The sequence below is a fragment of the Furipterus horrens genome, unplaced genomic scaffold (genome assembly GCF_987537825.1).
Source record: "Furipterus horrens unplaced genomic scaffold, mFurHor1.1.pri manual_scaffold_1, whole genome shotgun sequence".
NCBI classification, from domain to species: domain Eukaryota; kingdom Metazoa; phylum Chordata; class Mammalia; order Chiroptera; family Furipteridae; genus Furipterus; species Furipterus horrens.
In genome coordinates, this window is record NW_028327171.1 from 212797343 (window position 1) to 212819561 (window position 22219).

The following is a 22219-nucleotide window of genomic DNA, read 5'->3' on the forward strand; positions in this document are numbered from 1 at the left end:
TCAGGAAGAAAAAACAAAATGAAACTTCAGACAGGACCAGAGATGCTTTGGATGAAAACGATGATCTTCGGGGATGCATGAAGCTGCTTTCACAAGAAGCCAAAAAAGGGAAACTGAAGAAAATCAGATCAAGCCTCGAGGTGGCCACTTGCCGAAGAGGAGTCACTAGGTGGCCTTCCTGGGAGAAGACTCACACGAACTTGGGATCAGATGTAATAAATGCACCAGAAAACAGACTCCCTAGAAGATTAATCAGAACTTTTGCAGAAACTGACTGATGTCATGCAATTAAAGGGTTATTTTAAAGCACTTTAAAAGATCCCTGGCTGGTGTGGCTCAGTGAATTGAGTACCGGCCTGTGAACCAAAGGGTTGCCGGTTCGATTCCCAGTCAGGGCACAGGCCTGGGTTGTGGGCCAGGTCCCTGGTTGGGCGTGTGTGAGAGAGAACTAATCAATGTATCTCTCACACATTGATGTTTCTCTCCCTCTTTCTCCTTCCCTTCCCCTCTCTCTAAAAGTAAATAAAATCTTTAAAAAAAAAAAAACACTTTAAAATAAATTGAATGTACATTAAATTAGCTGATGAAGTGATCAGTACACTCATATTTAAAAGCTGCACTGAAATTATAAAAAACACCAAAGGAAAAAAAATACATGAGTATTCGCCAAGTGTTTGATCTAGAGAGGAGAGGTTGTGCCCTTTAATGTTAGGGGAGACGCTTCCCAAAGCAGATGGCCGGACCAGCCTGGCTGGACACCTGCGGAGCACAAGCCACCATTCCGGCAGGAAAATTCAAAAGCTGACGGAATCCAGCTTCTCTCACGTGAGAGGCACCTCGTGACGGTATGCAGAGAGCTCCGCGGGCAGAGAGGGACCTTGGGGACTTGAGACGAGAACATTCCTGCATCGGACAAAAATTAGGAAGAATTTTAATATCTGAAAGATTAATTTTACATCCTGATGTTCCAAATGGACATCAGCGGAGGAGCGAGAGGGCTGGTTTGCCAGATAAAGTACAGAACGTCCAGGTGACCAGGGTCGGCATCAACGGGGATAAGTCATGTTGATAATATTTGATATAAAATGGGATTTTAGCTTGGGGGCGGGGGGGGCTAAGGAGACTAAAAGGTTATGTTAAAAAATACAATAAAAAATTAAAATGGGATTTTATGTCTGTGGTCTGCCTCCCCAAACCCTATGACTCCAGTCTAATCATGACAAAACCGTCAGACAAATCCATTCTGGGGGACATTTTACAAAATATGTCAAAACAGTCAAGGTCATCAAAACAAGGAAAGTTTGAGAAACTGTCACCGTGAAGTCAAGGACATGTGACAACTAAATGCCCAGGGAGACCCTGGAACAGAAAAAGTGTGTTAAGTAAAAACTTAGGAAATAAGAATAAAGTTTGAACTTTAGTTCCTAACAGTGTATTGGTATTGATTCGTTAATTGTAATAAAATTATCACACAAATGTAAGATGTTAATAATAAGTGAAGTTGAGTGTGGGTTATGTGGGAACTCTCTGTACCATATGAGTAATGTTTTGTGAATCTAAAACTGTTCTAAAACATTTAGTTAATTCATTTTTAAGTCGGTGAGGATATGGGAAATTTGCATACCATTAGCAACTACCTGCCATCCCTGGCAGCTACAGAAGGTTAAACCCCAAACAAATACACATTGTTTCAAGTGCACGTGGAATGTTGTCAACTTCAACTACATGCGAGTCTCAACAAATTTGAAAGGAAAGGGATTACAATTATATAGAGTATGTTCTCTGACCACAATAGAAATAAATTAGAAATCAGTTACATAAAAATACCTCTCAAATCTCCAAATATTTGGAAATTAAAGAACACTCTTCACCATAATCCATGTGTCAAGAAAGAAATCACAAGAGAAATAAAACTATTTTTGTTTAAAAGATTCTATTTATTTTTAGAGAGGGAGAAAGGGAGAGAAACATCAATGTGGGGTTGCCTCTTGCATGCCCCCAACTGAGGACCTGGCCCACAACCCAGGATGTGCCCTGACCAGGAATCGAACCAGCGACCTTTTGGTTTGCAGGGCGATGCTCAGTCCACTGAGCCACACTGACCAGGGCAAATGTATTTTTAAACACAAATTAAAACCTAATATAACAAAACTTAACCTGGGCCTTGGCATCTCTATCAGTGAGCTATTTCTAGGGGGCCTCATCCAGCCCCTTGACTTTAAGCTGCTGAGTCCCAAGTTCAACCTCCTTCCGGCACTCACCTGTCAGACTGCCCTTTGCCGTCACCTGGATGCTTAAGGGCACCTCAAGTCCAGCAGGCCTCAGAAAACTCTCGACTCTCCACCCTGCGGTCCTCTCATTTCCCCACCATCCAGCCAGTCTCGGGAGTCATTTCTTTCCTTCCTCCCCTCACACAGTCCCTGTCCCAGTTCTTCTGACTCTGCTTCCAAGCAGATCTGGAGTCCACTCCTTCCCATGTCCCAGAATATAAAGCCGCCTTGAAAACAGACCGTGTCCATCCCTCGCTGGGAGTCTCCGGTGCCCAGCACCAAGCAGGTGCTCAAGAAATAAAGCTTGGGGTGGGTGGTGGGCACCTTTTCTCCAGTTCAGGGGACTTGGAAAGCCAAATGAAAGGGGCTTACTTAAGAAACAGAAGATCACAACTATGAACATTAAAATGACAACAAACCCACAATTATCAACAGCTGAATCTAAAAAACAAAAACTAAGCAAGCAACCAGAATAGGAACAGAATCAACTGTGGGGATCATTTGGAGGGTTGTCAGCTGGGAGGGGGAAGGGGGAGAAATGGGGGGGGGGTGCAGGGATTAAGAAGCATAATGGTAGGAACAAAATGGGGAAGTTAAGAATAAATAGGAAATGAAGAAATCGAGGAACTTATATGCACGACCCATGGACATGAACTAAGCGGGGGATTGCTGGAGGGAAGGGGGTACTGGGCAGTGGGAGGCAAAGGGGGAACAATGGGACAGCTGTAATAGCATAATCAATAAAATATACTTAAGAATGCCACCTCTTCCCCAAATTAAAGCAACTTCAATAAAAATCCTGATAGGTGTTTGCAGACAAATGAAAAAAATCATCCTAAAATTTGTCTTGAGAAGGCAATGCATTACACTTGCCAAGAACTGTGAAAGTAATGACTAACAATTTCGATGTTCTGTGTATATAACAATGCTAAGAGAAAATACTGGTGAGGATATAAGTTTAAAGAAGAAAGAATCTAAGTGTACAGGCACAGAAGAAATCATAGCGGAAACTTTGAGGGATTTATATATGAAAACAGTCCATGAATGCCATAATAATAATAAAAGGGCAGGTGTCAAAATGGAAAAATACGTGAGTTCTGATGGGCAAAGCTAATATTCTGAATGTACAAAGGCTCTTCTCCGTCGTTGTGAGGATCGACACACGAACAGAAATGATGGGAAGGGTACAGGCAGGCCGACTGGGAAGGGCCTGGGGGCCCCCAGCCAGAGCTTAGTGTGGGTGACGTAACCGGAGCTAATGCAGGCTTTATTCTGAAAGAACTGGGAAATCGGCAGGTTTTAGGCAGAGGCAGGCGGTGGTCTGGTTGACATTAGAAGTGCATCCTCTGGCGGGTGTTGGGGCACAGACTTTGCGGGGACTGGGGAGACCACGATGCAAAGGTCCAAGTGGAAGACCGACGGAGATGGTCCAGGTAAGAGGGTGGCGGGACCAAGGTGGGGAAAGCGGGCCGGTCTGGATACACTTTGGAGCCAGAGCCCAGGGAACCTTCTGGTGAATTCGGTGTGGGGTGTGGCAGAGGGGCCCAGGCTGCTTACGAATAGGTGAGAATTTTTAATTATGCCAGGTGGATTCGTTTTATACTGCTGCTGTAACATACTACCGTGAGTTCCTTATCTCAGCGTTCTGTACATCAGCAGTATGGGGTGGGGGTGGGGGTGGGAGTCCTGCTGTTTCCTCTGCTCCTGGCCTCGCAAGGTGAAAAGCAGGCCTGCCAGCTTGAGCTGCTTACCTGGGGGCTCTGGGGGATGGGGGGAATGTACTTCCAGCCTCATGCAGGTTTGGGGCAGAATTCAGTTCCGTGTGGTGGTGGGGCTGAGGCCTCTGTTTTCTTGGCGTCAGCTCGGAGCCTCTCAGAGCCTGAAGGGCACCTGGATTCTTTATCACGTTGCCCATCCCCCACCCACACCCCAGCGACACGGTCCGGTCCTGCGGTCCTGCGTGCTTCAGAGCTCTCTGAATTCTCCTCTGCCACATCTCTCTCACTCTAGCCAGAGAAAGTTCTCTGCTTTTAAGGGATCATGTGATCACTCAGAATCCAGAATAATCTCCCGATTTTAAGGTTCATAAGCTTAATAATGTCTATAAAGTTCCTTTCACCGTACAAGGTTACAAATTCACCGGTTCGAAAGAATAGGGCATGGATTATCTTGGGAGTGGGAGGAGGGCATTCTGCCTGCTTAGCACATGAGAAAATGCTGAAATTAAAGAGGAGAAAAGCAGACTACTAATCAGGGTCTCTCAACCTTGACACAGTTGACATTTTAGACTGGATAATTCTTTGTTGTGGGGACTGTCCTATGCACTGTAGGGTGTCAGCAGCATCTCTGGCTTCTGACCACCAGCGGCCAGCAGCACCTGCCCTCCCCAACCCAAGTGGGGGCAGGCATGGCAAAATGCGGCCTAAAGTTCCGGATCACCCCTAGCTTGAGAATGTACACACACACACACACACACACACACACACACACACACACACACTGTTGTCCCTGTTTTGTAGTGGGGGAGAAACACAGCACACACACATATTGGAGGAAATATAATAGTATTAACAGTGGTTTTTGTGGGTTTTATCATATGTTTTATTTTCTTTATTCTTTTCAAGTTTGATTAGCTACTACTTTTAAGCATTATTTTACCAAGCAATTTCTCCCCCAATAGATTTTCGAACCTGAAATCTGTGTCTTTATTCTTCAAAGTTCTACTTGCTGGAACTCCGCTGTTTTTCTAATGTACCATTGAATTTTTGTATCTCCATTCATAACATTATTTTTCTCGCTTTTATTTGTCAGATTGTTGTGTCAGAATATATAATCTATGCCTAAAATTAACTGAAGCATCAATAGAGCCAGTTCCTTCAGTTTGAAAGAACCATCCAGATAAGTGGTCTGGCTACTCAGAGCCATTTTTTTGAGATAATTGCTTGAGAACTCTTTTCAGTAATTCCCTTGATTACAGGGCATTATGATTTTCCACTTCTTGAGTTCATGTTGGCTATTTATACTTTTCCATAACATCATCCACTTTGTAATATTCATATTTATTAGATATTTGTAATATCCACCTTATCTATATATCCTCTTTCTCATACTAATATTTTCTCTTATTTATTAGATTTTCCAGAGATTCATCTCTTCCTACCGATTTTTTCAGAGAAACTATCTTTTCAATATACTTACCAGGTACAGCCATTATGGAAAACAGTATGGAAGTTCCTCACAAATTTAAAAATAGAACTAACATCAGATCCAGCAATTCCACTACTGGGTGTACTACACTCAGAGTTAACGAAATCTGTATCTTGAAAAGACATGTGCACTCCCGTGATCACCGCAGCGTTATGCACACCTTGGCCAAGACGTGGAAACCACCTAGGTGTCCCCGCAGATGACTGGACAAAGGAAATGTGGAGCACGTGTACACAATGGGGTATTTATTCAGCCATAACAAAGAATAAAATCCTGTCTCTGTGACAACATGGATGCCCCGGAAGGGTCTCATACTGAGTGAAGTAAACCAGACAAAGGCAGACAGCTGCTGTGTCATCTCGTTTGTGTGTGGGGTCTACAGTAGTTGAACCCATAGAAACAGGGTAGAAAGGCGGTTACCACAGGCTGGCGGGTCAGGGGAACGAGATGTTGGTCAGAGGGTGCAAACTGGAAGTTACAAGAGGGACTTACGTTCTGGGGAGCCGGTAGAACGAAGGGTGGCGACGGTACCCCGTCCGAGATCGTTGCACTTCCAGCAGGCCACGCCACCGAGCATCCACGGCTTGGTTAGCGCCGCGAGTCTCAAATAATCAGCGCTTTGCGTTGTACTAAACCAGATATCCCTGAGGAACAGCCCTCAACTCGATTTGAAGAAAGAGGTAAACACATGTCAAAGTTCACATTTGGGGTTTGGGTTTTTAAATGACTGGTTGTGGGGGTTGATTCCAGGAGATCTTCCCACTGGGGCCAATTCCCCTCCTCACCTTGGCTGAGGGGGAGGGGGAGGAGTCGCAGGAGCGGGCGTGGCCAGCAGCCCAAGGACAGCCCAGGTGGCATGAGGTTTGAGAACCAGGTGGAGGTGTGAGGACAGAAGCCGGATCCAGCTAGGATGAATATGGGAGGAATGAGGAAATGGAGACCGAATTTTCTAAAAGTTTGGCCAAGAAGAAAATGACAAAATAGGGTGGATAACAAGTGCAGGGGACAAGGGGTCAAAGGAAGTGTTTTGTTTTCTTCCAAGGTTAACGCAAGCGTGTTTCGGAGCTGATAGGAAGGAAGGGAGACCTGAGACTGGAGTAAAGCAACGTGCTGAGTTGGGGGTGGGGGAATGACCGAGGCCTGGGGGCTGGGACGGGGTGGGGTGGGGTGGGGGGCATCTTCCCAAGAAGGCGGGATGGGTCTGAGGAGGGCGAAGACACACAGACTCCTCCTCCAACCTGAAGGGCCAGGAGGGACCACAGTAGCCATCGGCAAGCTGCTGGTGGGGGATGGATCTGCCTCCGGCAAGGACGGCTTCCACATTCTCTGGGGAGAAAGGGGTGAGCTCAGCTGCTGAGGAGAGGGCGGTCTGTCTGGAGAGGACAGGGGGGCAGCGGGAGTGTGGACAGAGTGAGGAAAGCGGTAGTCCTCCAGCTGGAGCGCGCATCAGAATCCCCAAGGCCTTGTTAAACACAGCATTCCCCGAGTTCAGGAATGAGATTGTCTGTCTTTCTAACAAGTCCCCAGGTGCTGCTGGTGCTGCTGGTCAGGGTCCTCACTCTGAGGATGACTTGGAGAACGAAGCCACACCCATTCGTTGCTTGGCTCCGAGAGCCACCATTCACATGGGCTGTCCAGAAGAGGAGGTGGCCCAGTGGCTCCAAAGGGCATGATGATGCAGGAGGAGTTCGTCACTTGGGTGAAAGGACAGAGGACAAGGACTGGCTGTGGCTGAAATGCTGGGCAAGGGCACCCAGCCAAGCCTGACCTTCTCCCACCCAGTGTGCCTCTCCTGTCCCTGTCACCCATCTACACCCTGTCTATCGTTCTTGCCTAGATCTGGCATCTGCCATGGGGCCCTGGCTGTACCCCCTGGTCCCCAAGTTCATTGTCCTGTTCTGCTTGCCTGAACCCACAAAGCTCAGTGTATGCTGTTAACCTCATACTGCCTCCGGGAGCCCTGTGGTCATTGACTGGTTATAGGATCCGCTTTAAGGCTGTGTATTGTAAGACACAACATTGCCTTAGGTATAAGGAAAAAAATCACTGCTAATTTTAATCGTAAAAAAATCTTGATTTCAGAGGTGTTAACATATGAAAGACTGTGTGTCGTAGATCCATGGACTGTGGGTTCTTGACTTGAGCACCAACCAGAGCAGCAGTTCTGCAGGTGTGGTCCAGGAACCCCAGCGGCCCTCAGGACCCATCTAGGAAGCCTGCAAGGTCAAGACTATTTTTGCAATAACACTAAGATGTTATTTCCCTTTTCAGTCTTTGTCTCTCATTCATGGAATTTTCTAGAAGCTGTGCAACATATGGTGACATTCCTTCGACAGTTAATGAAGTAGGTGTCCTCTTGTGTTTTAAATTTTTCTGGGTTTTATTCCTAATTAGTAAATGTTGATAGACATAACCCACCTAAATCAAAGCTCTTTGAGGTCCTGAGACCAGAAAGTTTAGGAATCACTGCAGCAGGATGTGGGCCTGGCACTTAGTGGGTGCAGGGCCCAAGGTCAAGGATAAGGAAAGGTACACACTTCTGTGTACATGGTGCTGAGGGTACACAGGGCAGAGGGACTTAACCCAGGCCAGAGAAGGCAGGGTTCAAGTGTGCCTACCTCGGGGAGGTGGCTGCTTCTGCCAGATGGTCCTGCCTTGCCCACCAGAGATCTGCCCACTACGGGCTCTGTGATCCTTGTTTCTGTCACCAACACGAGGGCGCCGGAAGGTCTCGGGGACTGGGGCGAAAGGAGTGGAGGTAACACACGTGAGAGAATTTGGCAGATGAAGGGACAAACGTAATCAGGCCCTTGAATGCTGGGGGGCTCTCCGGTGTTTCTGCCACAGGACTTATTTAACACAAGCTTGGCACATAGGGTCACTTAGAAAACATGTTCTGCGTGGAGGAATAAATGTTGGGGGTGCCGGGTGGGAATCTAACGGAGGGCTGGGAGCTTAGCTTCTCCACAACCAAGATTCACCTCCGAGGTCAACAGCACCTCCTCTCTCTTCCTCATCAAAACCAAAATCCTCTTGGCTTCCCCCAGACCTTCTTCCATCGCCCCGTTCCCCTCCCTGTTCCCCACGCTGATGGCCTTTGCATCACTTAGACCTTCCTTCTGGATCTGTCTGTCCTCAAGGCTGCTGGCTTCATCCAAGATCTGCCCTCGGATGCTGGGTCTGGGACGTAAGTACCCTGGACTCAAGGCAGCCAACCAAGACACTACAGGTAGGAGACGTCAGTGAAAGACTGGACTGTCCCCAAAAAGCTCTCAGACTCCCCTGCCTTTCCAACTGCACAACCGAAGCTGGTGTTCAGGGTTGTGTGTGGTTTGCTAGGCACTGTCCCCTGTCCAGCCTGAACTAGGGCAGCTGACCCCAGGTTTTGGTGCCAAGAGATACCTAAGAAGGCCCTGCTCCTCCCCAATACCCCTGATGCTTTGCAGGAGCAGAGTCCCAACTGGAAACCAAGCCTAAGGACAATGACCCTGTGGCTGTACCCACCTCACTTTGCAGGCTGCCTTCATTCCTCCACTCCCAGCGTCCTCCGCATGCGCCCCAGGGACCCCCAGCTGGGGAGATGAAGGAGGAAGGAAAAAGGATGGAGAATGAATGAGGTGTGGACGGAGGCAAGATGCAGGATGCAGCAAGCAAGGGGGTGCCTGGCCTTGAAGCCTCCTCCCAGGGCCCAGGACAGGGAAGAAACCAGAGCAGGGAGCTGGGAGCAGGGACAGTGGAGGCTCCAAGTTTCCAAAGAGGAGGGAAGAGGAAAGTGAGCCTGGGAACTTGTCTCGAAGCTGCATTTGCCTAGCAAACACAGTTGGACAGGCCGTGTGTTCTGGAGAGTCTGGTGTTGCAGAGGGAGCTGGAAGGGATAAGGCTTGGAAGAGGGCTGGGTCCTGCCTGGATGGAAGGATGCAAGGATGGGCGGATGGAAGGGAGGAGGGAGGGAGAGAGTGAACCTCGGTCCTCCGCAGGTCCCAGCAGCACGCCCGGCAGGGGTCACTGCGCACCTAGCGGGCGGGAAGTTGGCGGGGGGGGGGGGGGGTGCGGGGGGGGCGCAGACGCAGCGGGCGCCAAGGCACCCCAGTTGGGGGCGGTGGCGTGGAGGGCTGGAGGTGGGGTTAGAGAAAGGGACGCGAGCAGGATCCAAACTTCCGGTGCCTGCAGAGTGCGGAGCGGAGGCTGCTCGGAGGCTGCACAGGTAGCGGACCCGAGGCCCGGCGCAGCCATGGTGAAAATCAGCTTCCAGCCCGCCGTGGCCGGCATCAAGGGCGACAAGGCCGACAAGGCTTCGGCCTCGGCCTCGGCTTCGGCCTCGGCCCCGGCGGCCGGCCCGGCCGCGGAGATCCTGCTGACGCCGGCTGGGGTAAGAGGGGCCGGGGCTCAGGCGGGGGACCAGGGCGAGCCTCGCCGGCCGCGGGGACTGCCCGAGAGGCAGCGGGGCCCCGGAGCCGGGAGCGCAGCCGGGGTGGGCGTCGGGAATGGACCGTCCATCGCAGAGTGGGGAGGGCGCTTGGGTCCTGTCCTAAAGCGGCAGCCGAACCCCTAGGTCCCAAGTGTGGGAGATGGGGCGTCTGAGTCGCTGGTCCCCCAGGGTTCGGGAAGCGCTCAAAGGCTCTTTCATAAGTACAGGGACCCTAGCAACCCAGCCCCAAAATAAAGGGAGGGGGCTGGGCCGAAGAAGTTCGAGGAACGCTGTCGGTGGGGGTCTGCGTCTGGTTCCAATCAAGGGGGAGGGGCCGAGAGTCGCGTCCCCAGGTGGGGGATGGGAGGAGGGGTGAACGTAGTTTTTCCAAAGTAGGGCGGTGGGTCCGATGGGTGGGCCGTGGCTGAGGGGCGCAGGGAGTCTGGTGCCAACGATGGGAGAGAGACCATTGATTTTTTTCCCAAACGGGGGTGTTGGAGGGGCTGCCAGGGGCGGAGGACGCGCTGCTGCTCTGCACCTGAATCGGTGGACCGGGAAGTGGTGGAAATAAACCTAAACCGCCGGGCCGGATGCCCGGGGTTCGAGGCTCGGGGTTCCGAGACTGCACGCCCGGATCCCACCCACCCCGTGTCCCCTCTTCTTTCCTCTCCTGGCTCTCGCTCGGGCTGCCCCCTCCGCCCGTGGGGAGGCTCCCCCAATGCCCGAGTGTCCCCCACCATCCCGGCCGCGCTCGGTGGGGGTGGGCCTCCATGCACCGCGCCCCTCCGGCGTCCCGCGCCTCAAGGGACCCCGGGAGAGAAGGCATTTCCGCGGTGGGAAACTGGGCGGCATGAAGCCTGACCCGGGAAGGGCCCGGCCGGGCCAGGACGCGTGGCGCGGGCGGGGATGCCAGCCAGGCTTTCTAGTGTCCGGACAAAGCTGCCTACGCAGCGTCTCCCACGACGGTCTTGGGGAGCACCCAGGTCCCCCCAACCCCCATCGAGACAGGACTTCGAAGAAAAGCCTTTGTGTACTCCCTGCCTCTCCCTGAGGCTGGCCGCTGAGGACTCTCCCTCCGCGCCTCCGCCCTCCCCACGTTTATGGCTCACACACACCTCACCAATGCCTTGCAAGAGGGAACTCTGGAGAGGGGCCTAAGACGCGGGTGTCACAGCCTGAGCAAACACCCTGAGTGCAGAATGTGAGGAGCCTGGGTGAGCTCCCCTGCCTTACTGTGGTCACTGCAGCATCCGTGACCGCCTGGGCTGGGTTGGGGGGCTGGTGAGCCCCCACCAGAGCAGCTCCATCTTTGGCTGATGCCTGGATGGGGAGTGGCGCTCCGTATGTGAAGACTGGTCTGCAGCTTTAAAAGTTTGCAAGGAGCACTTCCCAAGCTTGCTTCCCCCTTTCTGCCCAGCCTTGGGGGGTGCAGGGGTGAGGGGGCCCCAGGCAGCATTCTTGCCCCTTCTCCCGGCTGCCTGGCACCCAGCAGGGACCTGGAGAACAGCCCCTGGCTCTGAGAGCTATGGGATTCAGGGAGGAGGGAGGACCAGCCAGACAGCGGGAGGATGTAATTCAAACCCCATCAGCAGGTCCATGGGATTTTGCAGGCGTGGCACGTTCTCCAGGAGTAGCCTGCTGATGGTGTCCGGCAGGCAGGGTGGCAACGCCAGCATCCCCTTAGCAATAACTGACCTCCAGGCTCTGGCTCCGAAATCGAGCATCCTTTCTTCCTCTGCACCCAGCGTGAAATGGAAATGGCCACCTCTTCCTGGTGCTGTCTGTGGTGGCCTTGAGCCTGCTGAGCAAGCCTCTTCCCCCAGGCCTTGCTGGGTAGGGTCCGCTCCTGGGCGCCCAGGAGGAGGGTTCAAGTCCAACACCTGTAGCACAGATGTGCATATTAGTGAATTTCTGCAGCTGCTGAGACCCTGAGGTGATGCCCAGGGGCCTTGGATATGCCATCTCGACTCTGCTGGAATGTGGTCTTGGGAGAAATTCACTTCTGCCAGCCTCTGGTGGCCTTGCCTGGCCAGTGGGCACATTTCCCACGTCCAGGGCCCGGGCAGTGAGCACAGCAGGCGCCAGCTCTCACAGATGTAGCCAAGGACAGAGCATCAGCCATTTACTAGGGCACAGAAGGACAGGGACAGGCAGGCTGAGGGGTAGGCCCTGGGACCTGCTTCATCAACACAGGTCGTTTGGCTTTGTGCCACTTCGGTTGGGGATGCAGAGGAAAGCTTATGAGAAGGTCTCTTCGGGGGGGGGGGGGCGCTCTAGACCCCTTCTTGGTCACTGAACTGGACCCAACGATAAGGTCCAGAGCCGAGGAGGAACCACGGCATGAACAGAGGGGCGTGCGAAGGCCTCGCAGCAGCGGCTCGCCTCCCTCTCCCGGCTGCCCTGTGAAATGTACCTGGGTGCAGGCCTGGGGCCGGCGGAGGCACCCTCAGAGTGGGCTCCCGCGGCTTCTGAGCAAAAACTGAAAACACAAGGAGTGTGTTCCCAGACGTGTTCCTGGTGGGAAGTGCCTCAGTGGGCCGGGAAGGGATGGGGGTTGGGGCCCAGCTGGGCCTCCGGCTGCCCACTCGCCCCACGTGGTGTTCAGCTCTTGAGATAATGAGAAGCCTGCTCGGCGGGCGGATGCCCGGGGCAGATGGCAGGGAAGCTCTCTGCCTTAGCCCCTTCTGGCCCCGTTATTCTTCACTGGGGAGAGGGAGCAGTGGGGGCCCAGGGGGAGGATTAAAACCTGACACCTGAGGATAGGTGTGCACGGTCGTGAACTTGGCCAGCCCTGCACCTCTCAGGCCCTCCCCTCCCCCGCAGTCTGCCTGTGTCCGCCCGTACACACACACAGAACACACACACACAAACACAGGTGTGGGCCTGTACGGACTCCACCCGGCTTGGGGGCTGCAAGAGGAAAGAATCACGTTCAATACAGCCATCGGCTCAGCGCTGTAATTTTCTCTCTGGCTTTTACCTTTGATTAATGGCCCCTGTGTCACTCCCTCCCCAGCCTGCATACCTGGGAATCAGATTTCACCTCCTGTGCCCTGGCCTCAGGCCCTTGGCAGGGGGGGAGCTCGGTCTCCCAGGAGGTTGGGGGTGGGTCCCTGCCAGCTAGGAGGGTGGGTCTGGCCAGACTTGGAATCCTCCCACCATAGGCTTCAATACCCACAGGCCCCGGGGGCTGGGATGAAAGGACCTTGTTGGAAAGGCGCTCCAGCTCGGGTCCTGCCCTGTGGCAGTGTGGGGACTTGGGGCTGTCCTATTCCTGGCCCTCCCTGGGCCTTCCCAGAGGGCCTCTGTCAGCCGACATTTCTGCTTGCTTTCTTTCCCATTCCCCCCGCCTGACCTTGCATGTTCAAGGCTGCCTGCAGAGTGCCAGGGAGAATGAGTCTTTCTTAGTGACAAAGAAAAAAGAAAAACGTTTATGGTGAAATCACAGGAGTGCAGCCTCTCTGAGCTCTCTCCCCTGGGAGAGTTCCCCCAGAAGCCTGCTTTTATCCCTTCCTCTGGAGACTTTTTCTGGTGTCTCCTCTTGACCATCAGGAGTGGAGCGGAATAGAAGAGAGAATCCACCCAGACCAGCCAAGCAGAGCGGAGGGCTGTGTGGGAGTGTCCTCGGAGGCCCACCCTCCTCCTCGCCCACCTGCAACCGGGACAGGAATGGGGTTCCACTCATGCAAAGTCAAAATGGGGCTCCTGTGTTGGCAAAGTCATGAGCCCCTGTGGACATGTTCCCAGCTGATATCTGTACTTCTGAACACAGCATTTGCCCATTCTCCCCACACCCTGTCAGGTCCTGTCTCACGCACACACACGCCCTTGTCTCTGTGATCTGCAGTCTGGGAAAGATGCTGGCGAGGGGAGACCGCTCCCCGCTAGCCATTGGTCCTGGGGTCCTGGCCTGCAGTGAGCGAAGTCTGGGTCCTGGATAGCCTCTTTCTACGGCCTGCAACTGTAGCTTAAGCTGCTTGCGGTTAATTTGGACTCTGTCGCCGAGGAAGGCAGCAGAGGAGCCACGAGGGTCTGCTGAGTTAATGCTCCGTTTGGCTGGGTGCCCCTGACTGTTTTGGCCCAGGCGTTGCTCAGTCATTTAATGAGCACCACTGTGGGGCTGAGTGAAGCCAGCAGGCAGAGGCCTGGGCCCCCGTCAGCTCCCCGCAGGTCTGGCTCACGTGTCCCGCAAGACTGCACAGCCAGGCACTTTGCTCAGAAAGCCCAGTTGCCGTGGAAACACTATGCAGTATTTTCCTACGTTCTAAATGGAAGACCCTGAATGCCTGGCCGGGGGGTAACTGCTTCACGTGGGGGGCTGCGTTTTCCTGGGTCTTCAGCCTGACAGATGAAGCAGCTTGGAGGCTTCCTGGGCCGTCTCCCCGAGTGAGCTGGGCAGCCAGGGACCCCAAGGGTGAGGCCCCAGGTTCTGGCCCAGGCTGACTGCGCTCCCCGGGGGCCTCTGTTCTGCTGCCGGTGGTCAGTGCGAGGGGCCTGCGAATGGGCCAGGGCTTGGGAACTCAAGCCTTGGTCTTGCTTGTGTAAAGCTGAGCCTGGGAAGCAAAGACAGCGTTGGGGCAGGGTCCTGGGGCCCTCCCCTCTGTGTGGGCCCTTGTGCCTGGAATCAGGGACATCAGTGGTTTCCTATCTGCCTCGTGACAGCCTCTGGTTCTGCTTATTCTTCCAACCACAGCTCGGCCACGGTGCTTCCGGGGGATTGAGGGGCCGGGCGGGGAGCAGGGTGTGGGCCCCGGGTGTGTGCTGGCAGCTGTCAACAGAGGCTGGCCGGGGCGCCATTTGTCCACTGCACATTTAGGAAGGGTGGGGGATCCCCAACCTTCACAGTGGGCCCTACAGAGTCGTGAGGACACAAGGCAGTGTCAGCCATGGCAGCCACCCCTCACATTCCCCAGGGCCACGCCAGCCCCCCTCCTCCTTCCTCTGTCCTCTCTGACCGCCCCTCCCCTGAGAAACACCTGACCCAGCCCGAGGCAGAAAGGCCGCTCTCACTGGCAGGTTTCACCTTGACCGTGTAGTTACTGTGTGGGGCAGGCCCTTGTAGCCCTTGGACTGTAGGTTTTTTTTTTTTTTAAGCAGTTTTTACAAGCTTACTTCTCTGGTGTTCCTAAAGGAAGGAGCGTGAGCCTGACATGGCCCTCCACCCACACCCACACGCAGCCTCAACAGCTGCCCAAGTGGTGGCCCTAAAAAGGAAAAGGTGGGCTGATAAAGATCTGTTTTTATCTAGCACTTTTGCCTTCACTGAGGGCTTTCAGGTTCTTTGTCTCCTCTAATCTCCCACAAAACCCCCCTGAGGACAAAACTGTGAGGAGGCTGCCCCTTCACATTTCACCGGAGAACCTGCGGGGAGGGGGAAGGGCCGCAGGGGGCCCCATGCTGGATCCAGCTCTCACCACTGGGTCCCGCAGCCCGGCCCGCCAGCTGGGTCGACCACATCCGCATTCCTTAGGACCCACTCCCGAGGGCTGGAGCCCCTGGGGTGGCTTGCCCCCCTGTGAGATGCTGGCAGAGCCTGGCTCTTGGGTCGCCCTGTCTTGCGCTGCTCCTGGGAGCCCCTTGGGAAGTGGAAGCCGTTGCAGTGCCTGCCTCCCCCAGGTGGCAGCTGTCCCTCGGGGTCCTGTGGGCAGTGGCCAAGTGTGCTATGACCTTGGTCAGGGCCCCCAGGGAGTCCCAGGGTGCTGAGGAGAGATGCCGGCCAGTGGGTGGTTTCACAAACATGTTTCTCTGGTCTTGATCCCACGACCCCCTGCAGCAGGGCCAGGCTGGGTGGAGGCCCCAGGCCTGCAGTGGGTGGGACCTGCTCTGACCAGGTGAGCTCCTTGGAGCCCAGACCTGGGGGGGGGGGGGCGGGGGCTGCGGGAGGGCAGGACAGGCAGGGACACCTCTCAGTGGTGTCTCACCCTATGACTGCTGAGGCTGGGGGCTGCCCGGCCTGGTGATGGACGTGTCCAGAGAGCAGAGGGTCCTCCAGGCCTTTTCTGCCCTCCCCAGGCAGCAGGGCACCAGCCCCTCTGATGGGACTCGCCTCTGAGGCCCGGGCCGCACACCCCCATGTGTGCTGAGCCGGGGACCTGAGGGACGCATCAGGCTGTGAGCCCCCTCCGTCCCAGACTGGACCTCCTGTGCTGAGAGATGGGGGTCTGTCCTGGGTAACCTGGACCTGAACTGTGTCCCCACCCTGCTGCCACCTGCGCAGGATGAAGGGAGAGAGGAAACGCAGCACAAAGGAGCTAGGCAGGCAGGCAGTGACAGAGGCCGAGGGAGAAGCTGGGCTCTGGGCTGGAGCGCCTGCCCTTCCCACACACTGCCCAGCTCCTCGGGGCAGGGGGCGGGGTGGGGGGGGGATCCTCGACTCCGCCTCTGACCTCCCCCCCGCCCACCCCTGTCTCTGAACCCCGCGGAGGAGGGACTGGTCGGTACACACTGGTGGCAGAGACGGGCCTGGCACCTTTGCAGCATCCTGGGGTGAATGAGGGCCTGGTTCGCGCGGGGTGCCATAGGGAGGACAGGCAGGGAGATGAGGGAAGATCAAGGTCACACACCGGCTGAGGGGCTGAGGCGCAGGCTCCGTCCGGGTAAAGCGGTGTTACTGAGGTTCATACACAGACCTTCATCCCCTCCGCCCAGCCACACGGGCCTGGAGGGGGTTGGGTTGGTTTGCTTCTTGGCAGCCCGGGAGCTCCTGTCCTGAGCCCAAGTCTGGCTCCCAGAGCAGGTTTTCACCCTGGGGGCAGCCGCTGCTGCGACGGCCACGTTTCCGTCCCGGCACAAGTGCCCCGGCTCCCGGAAGCCCCCGGACGCCCCCGGACGTCACCCCGCAGGCCCCACTCCCAACAGCCTGCCCTGCGCTGCCATCTGGGGCCTGGGTGGGCCCGTCACCGCCCTGGGAGGCTGAGCTCTGCGCAGCGGGGATCCCGGGCGCGGTGCTGCCTGGCTGGGCCGAGAGGGGCACCCACGCCCAGACCCTGGGGGCCTCCTGGAGCCCTGTCCCCATCAGTCAGCCACCGCGCTCTGCCACTGCCCTCACTCCAGTGCACCCTGTGGGCTCCAGATTTCAGGTGGATCTTGACACTCCCACCTCAGAAGCCCCTGAGACTCCCCGCTGCCCAGAGCACCCTGGTTGCTGTAGGTGACTAGCTCTGGCAGCGCCCCAAAGGCCATGTCTGTGCACCCCCCACCTTCTATGCCTGAAAGAATATGCTGTGGTCGCAGCTGCTCCCGTGAAGGGGACTCATGGCTCAGGGAATTCCAGATGCACCTGCTGGGCCACCGCACGTCATTTCACGTGGTCGGCGGTGGGCTTCAGTCTCCGCGCGCGGAGCAGCTGGAGAGCCTGCGGCCTTCCTTCCTCCCAGACCATGCCCCACCTGTCCCGAGCGTCCGTCCTGCCCAGCCAGCGGGGTGGGGTGTCTCACTTTGGGAAAGGGGTGGGAGGGTTCCAGGGTGCAGGACCCCCACCTCGCTGACCCTACACCGCTCTCCGCAGGAGGAGCGGCCGCCCTACCACCGCCGCAGGAAGGGGGCCTCCGTGGGCGGCATGTGCTACCTGGCGATGGGCGTGGCCGTGCTGCTGACGGGCCTCGTGTTCGCCTCCGTCTACATCTACAGGCACTTCTTCCTCGCCCAGGTGAGGCCCGGCAGGGGGGCTGGGCTCCAGAGAAAGGGGGCGTTTGGAGAGGAGCCGGGGGAGGGTACGAGTCTGCAGTGGGTGTGGGAGCGGGCAGGAGAGGGCGGTGGGAGCAGGTGAGAGCCAGGCGCTTGGGGTTTGGCAGGAGGGGCAGCGGGCAGCCCCAGCCATGCCCCCCAGGTGGGAGGGGTGCCCAAGCTGGCGCAGGGCACCTGCATCTTCCCCGCTGCCTGGAGCCTCCTGGGGCTCAGGCCCGCCCGCCCTCAGCCCCGTGTCTGAGGAGCCAGCTCTGGTCCAGAAGTCAGGACTGGGCCCTGTCCCTAACGCCCCCAGACCCTGGAAGAGTGTCCTCACCCATGTCATCAGACACACCTGAGGTCGTCGGGACACCCCCAGGAGTACAGTCAGCAGGCTGGGGGGGCGGGGGCCTGGGATTGGAATCCGGGCCCCGTGTGGCCCAAAGCCCTTCCCCACAGTGTCACCCTGGGCCATCGTCACCAGAAGCTCAGAGCCAGCAGAACTGGGGCTCTGTGGTCCCTTCAGAGTCCGAACCTCGTGCCTGTGAGTCACGTTTGAAGGAATTGCATTTTGTGTTTGGTTGTCAGGTTACAAAATGAGAAAGGTAGGGGCAGTTTATAGACGGACTCACTGCCACTCCTGTGAAGGAGACCCTGGCGACGGTCATGCCCCACCTAGCTGCCCACACAACCAGTCTGAGCAGGAAGCTGGGCCCAGAGAACGGTTCCTGGTCACAGCGACCTTGTGGTCACTCAGACCGGGGAGGGAGGCCGTGCCCCCACGTTCTTGGAACTGAAAGTAGTTAAATTAAAGGTAGCTCAAAAGAAGAACCCTAAATGCAACAGGGAATCTCAGAGGGACCAAAAGGCTGGGACTTGCCAGTCATTTAGGACCCAAGTGACATCCTCCCACCCTCAGGCACTGGGCTTCACCTTCGTTGACTCCCAGCTTTCCCACAGTGGAAACCACCCAAGAGTGTCTATTCCCTGGGGCTTTCCCCTTGGAACCTGCTGACTTTCCCTTTGTCCTCCCTCCCCTCCCCGCCATGGCCTGCTTCCCAATTCCCTGTGGCCACAGCCCTTCCCTCAGCCCACTCTGGCTTCTGGTCCCCTCTCTTCCCAGTCCGCACTCACACCCTGGGGTTCCTCACCCACCACAATCCCCAGGCACTGGGGCACCCCTGAGCAGCCTCCGGGTCTGTGCCCTGGGCCCGTGGGATTCGCGTGACCACTCATCCCGGGAGCTTGCGCAGAGACAAAGAGAGGTTCTGCCCAGGTCAGGCCAGTGGTGTGGGCACACATGGAGGAGCCCCCGGGGAAGTGAGGCTGGGCCTCCTGGTCCACCCGGTCTCTCCATCGGCCTCCCTTCCCTTGCTGATGGAGTGATTGGGCTAGCTGCTCAGATGGGGGATACAGCGTTTGTCCAGGTTTCTCCCGAGGTGTGCGGCCCAGGGAAGGTGGCGGGGGCTTGTGTGAGGTTGGAGACCAGCTGGAATCACAAGGGGCTGCCTCTCAGCTCCTCCCCCACCCCTTTGTCCCCCAAGTTCTGCAGGGCCCCACAGCAGAGGGCAGGAAAGAGGGGTGAGTGCCCTGTGGTGGCAGTAGAGGGCGCCACCTACCCCCAGGGCCCAGCTTCTCCTGTCCCAGTGCCTGTGTTTGCCCCTGAGGCCCCCCCTGCCCACCCCAAGCTCTTTCTCAGGTGTCTGTCCTTCTGGGTCCTCCCCTGCCGGTCCACCCCATTTCCCAAGCACAGACTCATGGACTCGGAGGTCAGAAGAAGCCTGAGGGAGCACCTCCCTTTACAGATGGGGAGACTGAGGCCCAGAGGGGTCGTCCACCTAGGTAATGGCTGTGGCGGCTCACCCCCCCCGCCCCGGCTCCTCACGTTTCTCAGTTTCTCCATCTATGAGAGGGGTCTCACAGGCCCCCCTCCCCCCATCCCCAAGCCTTAGGAGCGTGAAGTGGCTGGGCATGCTCAGTGGCTGCCGAGGGCACTGTGTGACCAGTCTGTCTCTCTCTGCACCTGGCTCAGCTGGCCCGCGACAGCTTCTTCCACTGTGGCGTCTTCTACGAGGACTCCCTGTCCTCCCAGGCCCACACGCGGATGGAGCTGGAGGAGGACGTGAAGATTTACCTCGAAGATAACTACGAGCGCATCAACGTGCCTGTGCCCCAGTTTGGCGGCGGCGACCCGGCAGACATCATCCACGACTTCCAGCGGGTGAGGCTGGCCAGGGACGGGGGCTGGGAGGGGGTGGTCCAGGGACCCGCAGCCCCCACTCCACCAGGGGTCCTGAGAAAGAACAGGCATGGAAAGAGAACACTGATGTGCCTTGGACGTCCTTTGACCAGTTATATCAGCCGCACGTAGGACACAGCTAGGATTTAACTTTGTCGGGGTTTTAAAGTCCTTGCTCCTTGCCACCAGGCAGCCACAGATGCTGGCTGTCACGGGTCAGGCTGGTGCCCTTTTTTATTGAAGTATTCCTGTACCAGCGTGTTCTCGAGGGGCATGTAGCCCCAAGAGCCTGGGTTGAAGCATTCCTCACTGAGGGTCCCCAGCGTGGGGCCTCGTGGCTCCGATGACACGCACAGTGGGGACATTGCCGTGTCCCCGAACCTCAGCTCTGTAACCCTGTGAGAAGCACCCTTCTGACACCAGCGGCACCGAAGAGTTGGTGTCTTCATCTAGGAAGTGGAAGCCCCTAGAAACCAGGCGAGGAGAGGAGCAGAAAAAGGGGGGGCCGTCTAGGTGTCCAGGGTGGTGGGGTGCACCGCCGTGGCCGGCGGGGTTCCTGCCTTTGCTGGCCAAAGGCCTCGCACGGCCCCGCCTGGGCCAGGCCCTCGCGTACAGGGCCTGATGTGACCCCTTCTCCTTCCAGGGTCTGACCGCCTACCACGACATCTCCCTGGGCAAGTGCTACGTCATCGAGCTGAACACCACCATCGTGCTGCCTCCTCGCAACTTCTGGGAGCTCCTCATGAACGTGAAGGTGCGCGGTGGTCTTGGCAGCCTCTTGCCCACGCCCCAGTCCACGCCCTAGCCCATGACCTAGCCCACGCCCCAGTCCACGCCCTAGCCCATGACCTAGCCCACGCCCCAGTCCACGCCCTAGCCCATGACCTAGCCCACGCCCCAGTCCACGCCCTAGCCCATGCCCCAGTCCATGCCCCAGTCCATGCCCTAGCCCATGACCTAGCCCACGCCCCAGTCCACGCCCTAGCCCATGACCTAGCCCACGCCCCAGTCCACGCCCTAGCCCATGACCTAGCCCACGCCCCAGTCCACGCCCTAGCCCATGACCTAGCCCACGCCCCAGTCCACGCCCTAGCCCATGCCCCAGTCCATGCCCCAGTCCATGCCCCAGTCCATGCAGGGAGAGGCAGGGGCCCTACCCTTAGAGTGGGAGACCAGACTCCCACACACGCAGGGTGCAGGGCAGTGCAGGTGACAGTACTTGGCACAGCAGGAAGTGGCTGGGGACGTTAGAGGCCGAGCTGTGGGGCCGCTGCAGGACAGCGGGGGGCATGTGTGCATTTCAACACTGGGGGGCACAGCTGGAGTGAGCAGTAGGGTGGTGACGAGGGGAGTGAGCGGTGAGCGATGGAGACCAGAGGATGGAGGCCCAGCGGCCTGAGCAGCACTGTGGCCACTCCCTTTGCAGAGAGGGACCTACCTGCCGCAGACGTACATCATCCAGGAGGAGATGGTGGTCACGGAGCACGTGAACGACAAGGAGGCCCTGGGCTCCTTCATCTACCACCTGTGCAACGGGAAGGACACCTACCGGCTGCGGCGCCGGGCTACTCGGCGGCGTGAGTGGCCCGGGCCCTGGTCCCCAGACCACAGCAGTCCCCAGCAGTCCCCAGCAGTGGCAGGCCCCGAGCTGGAGAGCAGCGGGCAGGAGCTCAGCTAGCAGCAGCCATAACAGCTCGAGTTAACTGAGCCCTTACTACACACCACACACCATTTTACACTCCACACCCTTAAAACGTATGTTATCATCATCATCATCATTATTACTGCTGCCCCTTTTAAAGGTGAGGAAACTGAGGTACAGAGGAGTTAATTAGGGCCTCCAAAGACCCTCGGCAGGAGGGAGGCAGAGCCAGGCCATGTGACGCCAGCTCCGGAGCCCTCGGCCTTTCACTGCGCTGCCTCCAGGCTCTGGGGGAGCCACGGTTAGTTCTCCTGGGCGTCCTCCCGCCCCCAGCTCTGCGGTCCCGCTCAGGCTCGGGCAGGGGGCTTCTGTAGCCCAGCCAGCTCTGGGCCGGGACACAGGCCTCACAGGGATTTCTCTGTCCCCTCCAGGGATCAACAAGCGTGCGGCCAAGAACTGCAACGCCATCCGCCACTTCGAGAACACCTTCGTGGTGGAGACGCTCATCTGTGGGGCGGCGTGAGGCCTCCGCCCCTCCCGCCCCCACCCCCGCCTCTCCTCTCCTGCTGCCAGGCTCTGGCCCGCCTCCTTCCCCTCACTTAGCTTGTACTTTGGATGCTGCTCCATAGGTGTGACATGTCTCCCCTTCCTGTCCGGCCCTGCCCGCCTCGCCGTACCAGAGCCGAGACCTCTCGAGGCCCCCACCTCTGCTGACCTCTGGGCCTGGGGACAGAGAGGGTGCCCCAGGGTGGCTTCTGTGACCACCATCTTGAAGTTGGCTCATTCAG

The 22219-nt window shown here is 56.8% G+C and overlaps 1 protein-coding gene across 1 annotated transcript; it reads left to right on the forward strand.

Moving 5' to 3' along the window:
- The first annotated feature begins 9574 nt into the window (after positions 1-9574).
- ITM2C (integral membrane protein 2C) lies at positions 9575-21990 on the forward strand. The gene is made up of 6 exons (XM_090284929.1): positions 9575-9846; positions 17393-17533; positions 19583-19771; positions 20433-20543; positions 21216-21366; positions 21863-21990. Exons 1-6 carry the CDS (start codon positions 9709-9711, stop codon positions 21952-21954), a joined length of 822 nt encoding a protein of 273 aa, XP_090141055.1. The 5' UTR covers positions 9575-9708; the 3' UTR covers positions 21955-21990.
- Positions 21991-22219: the final 229 nt, after the last annotated feature.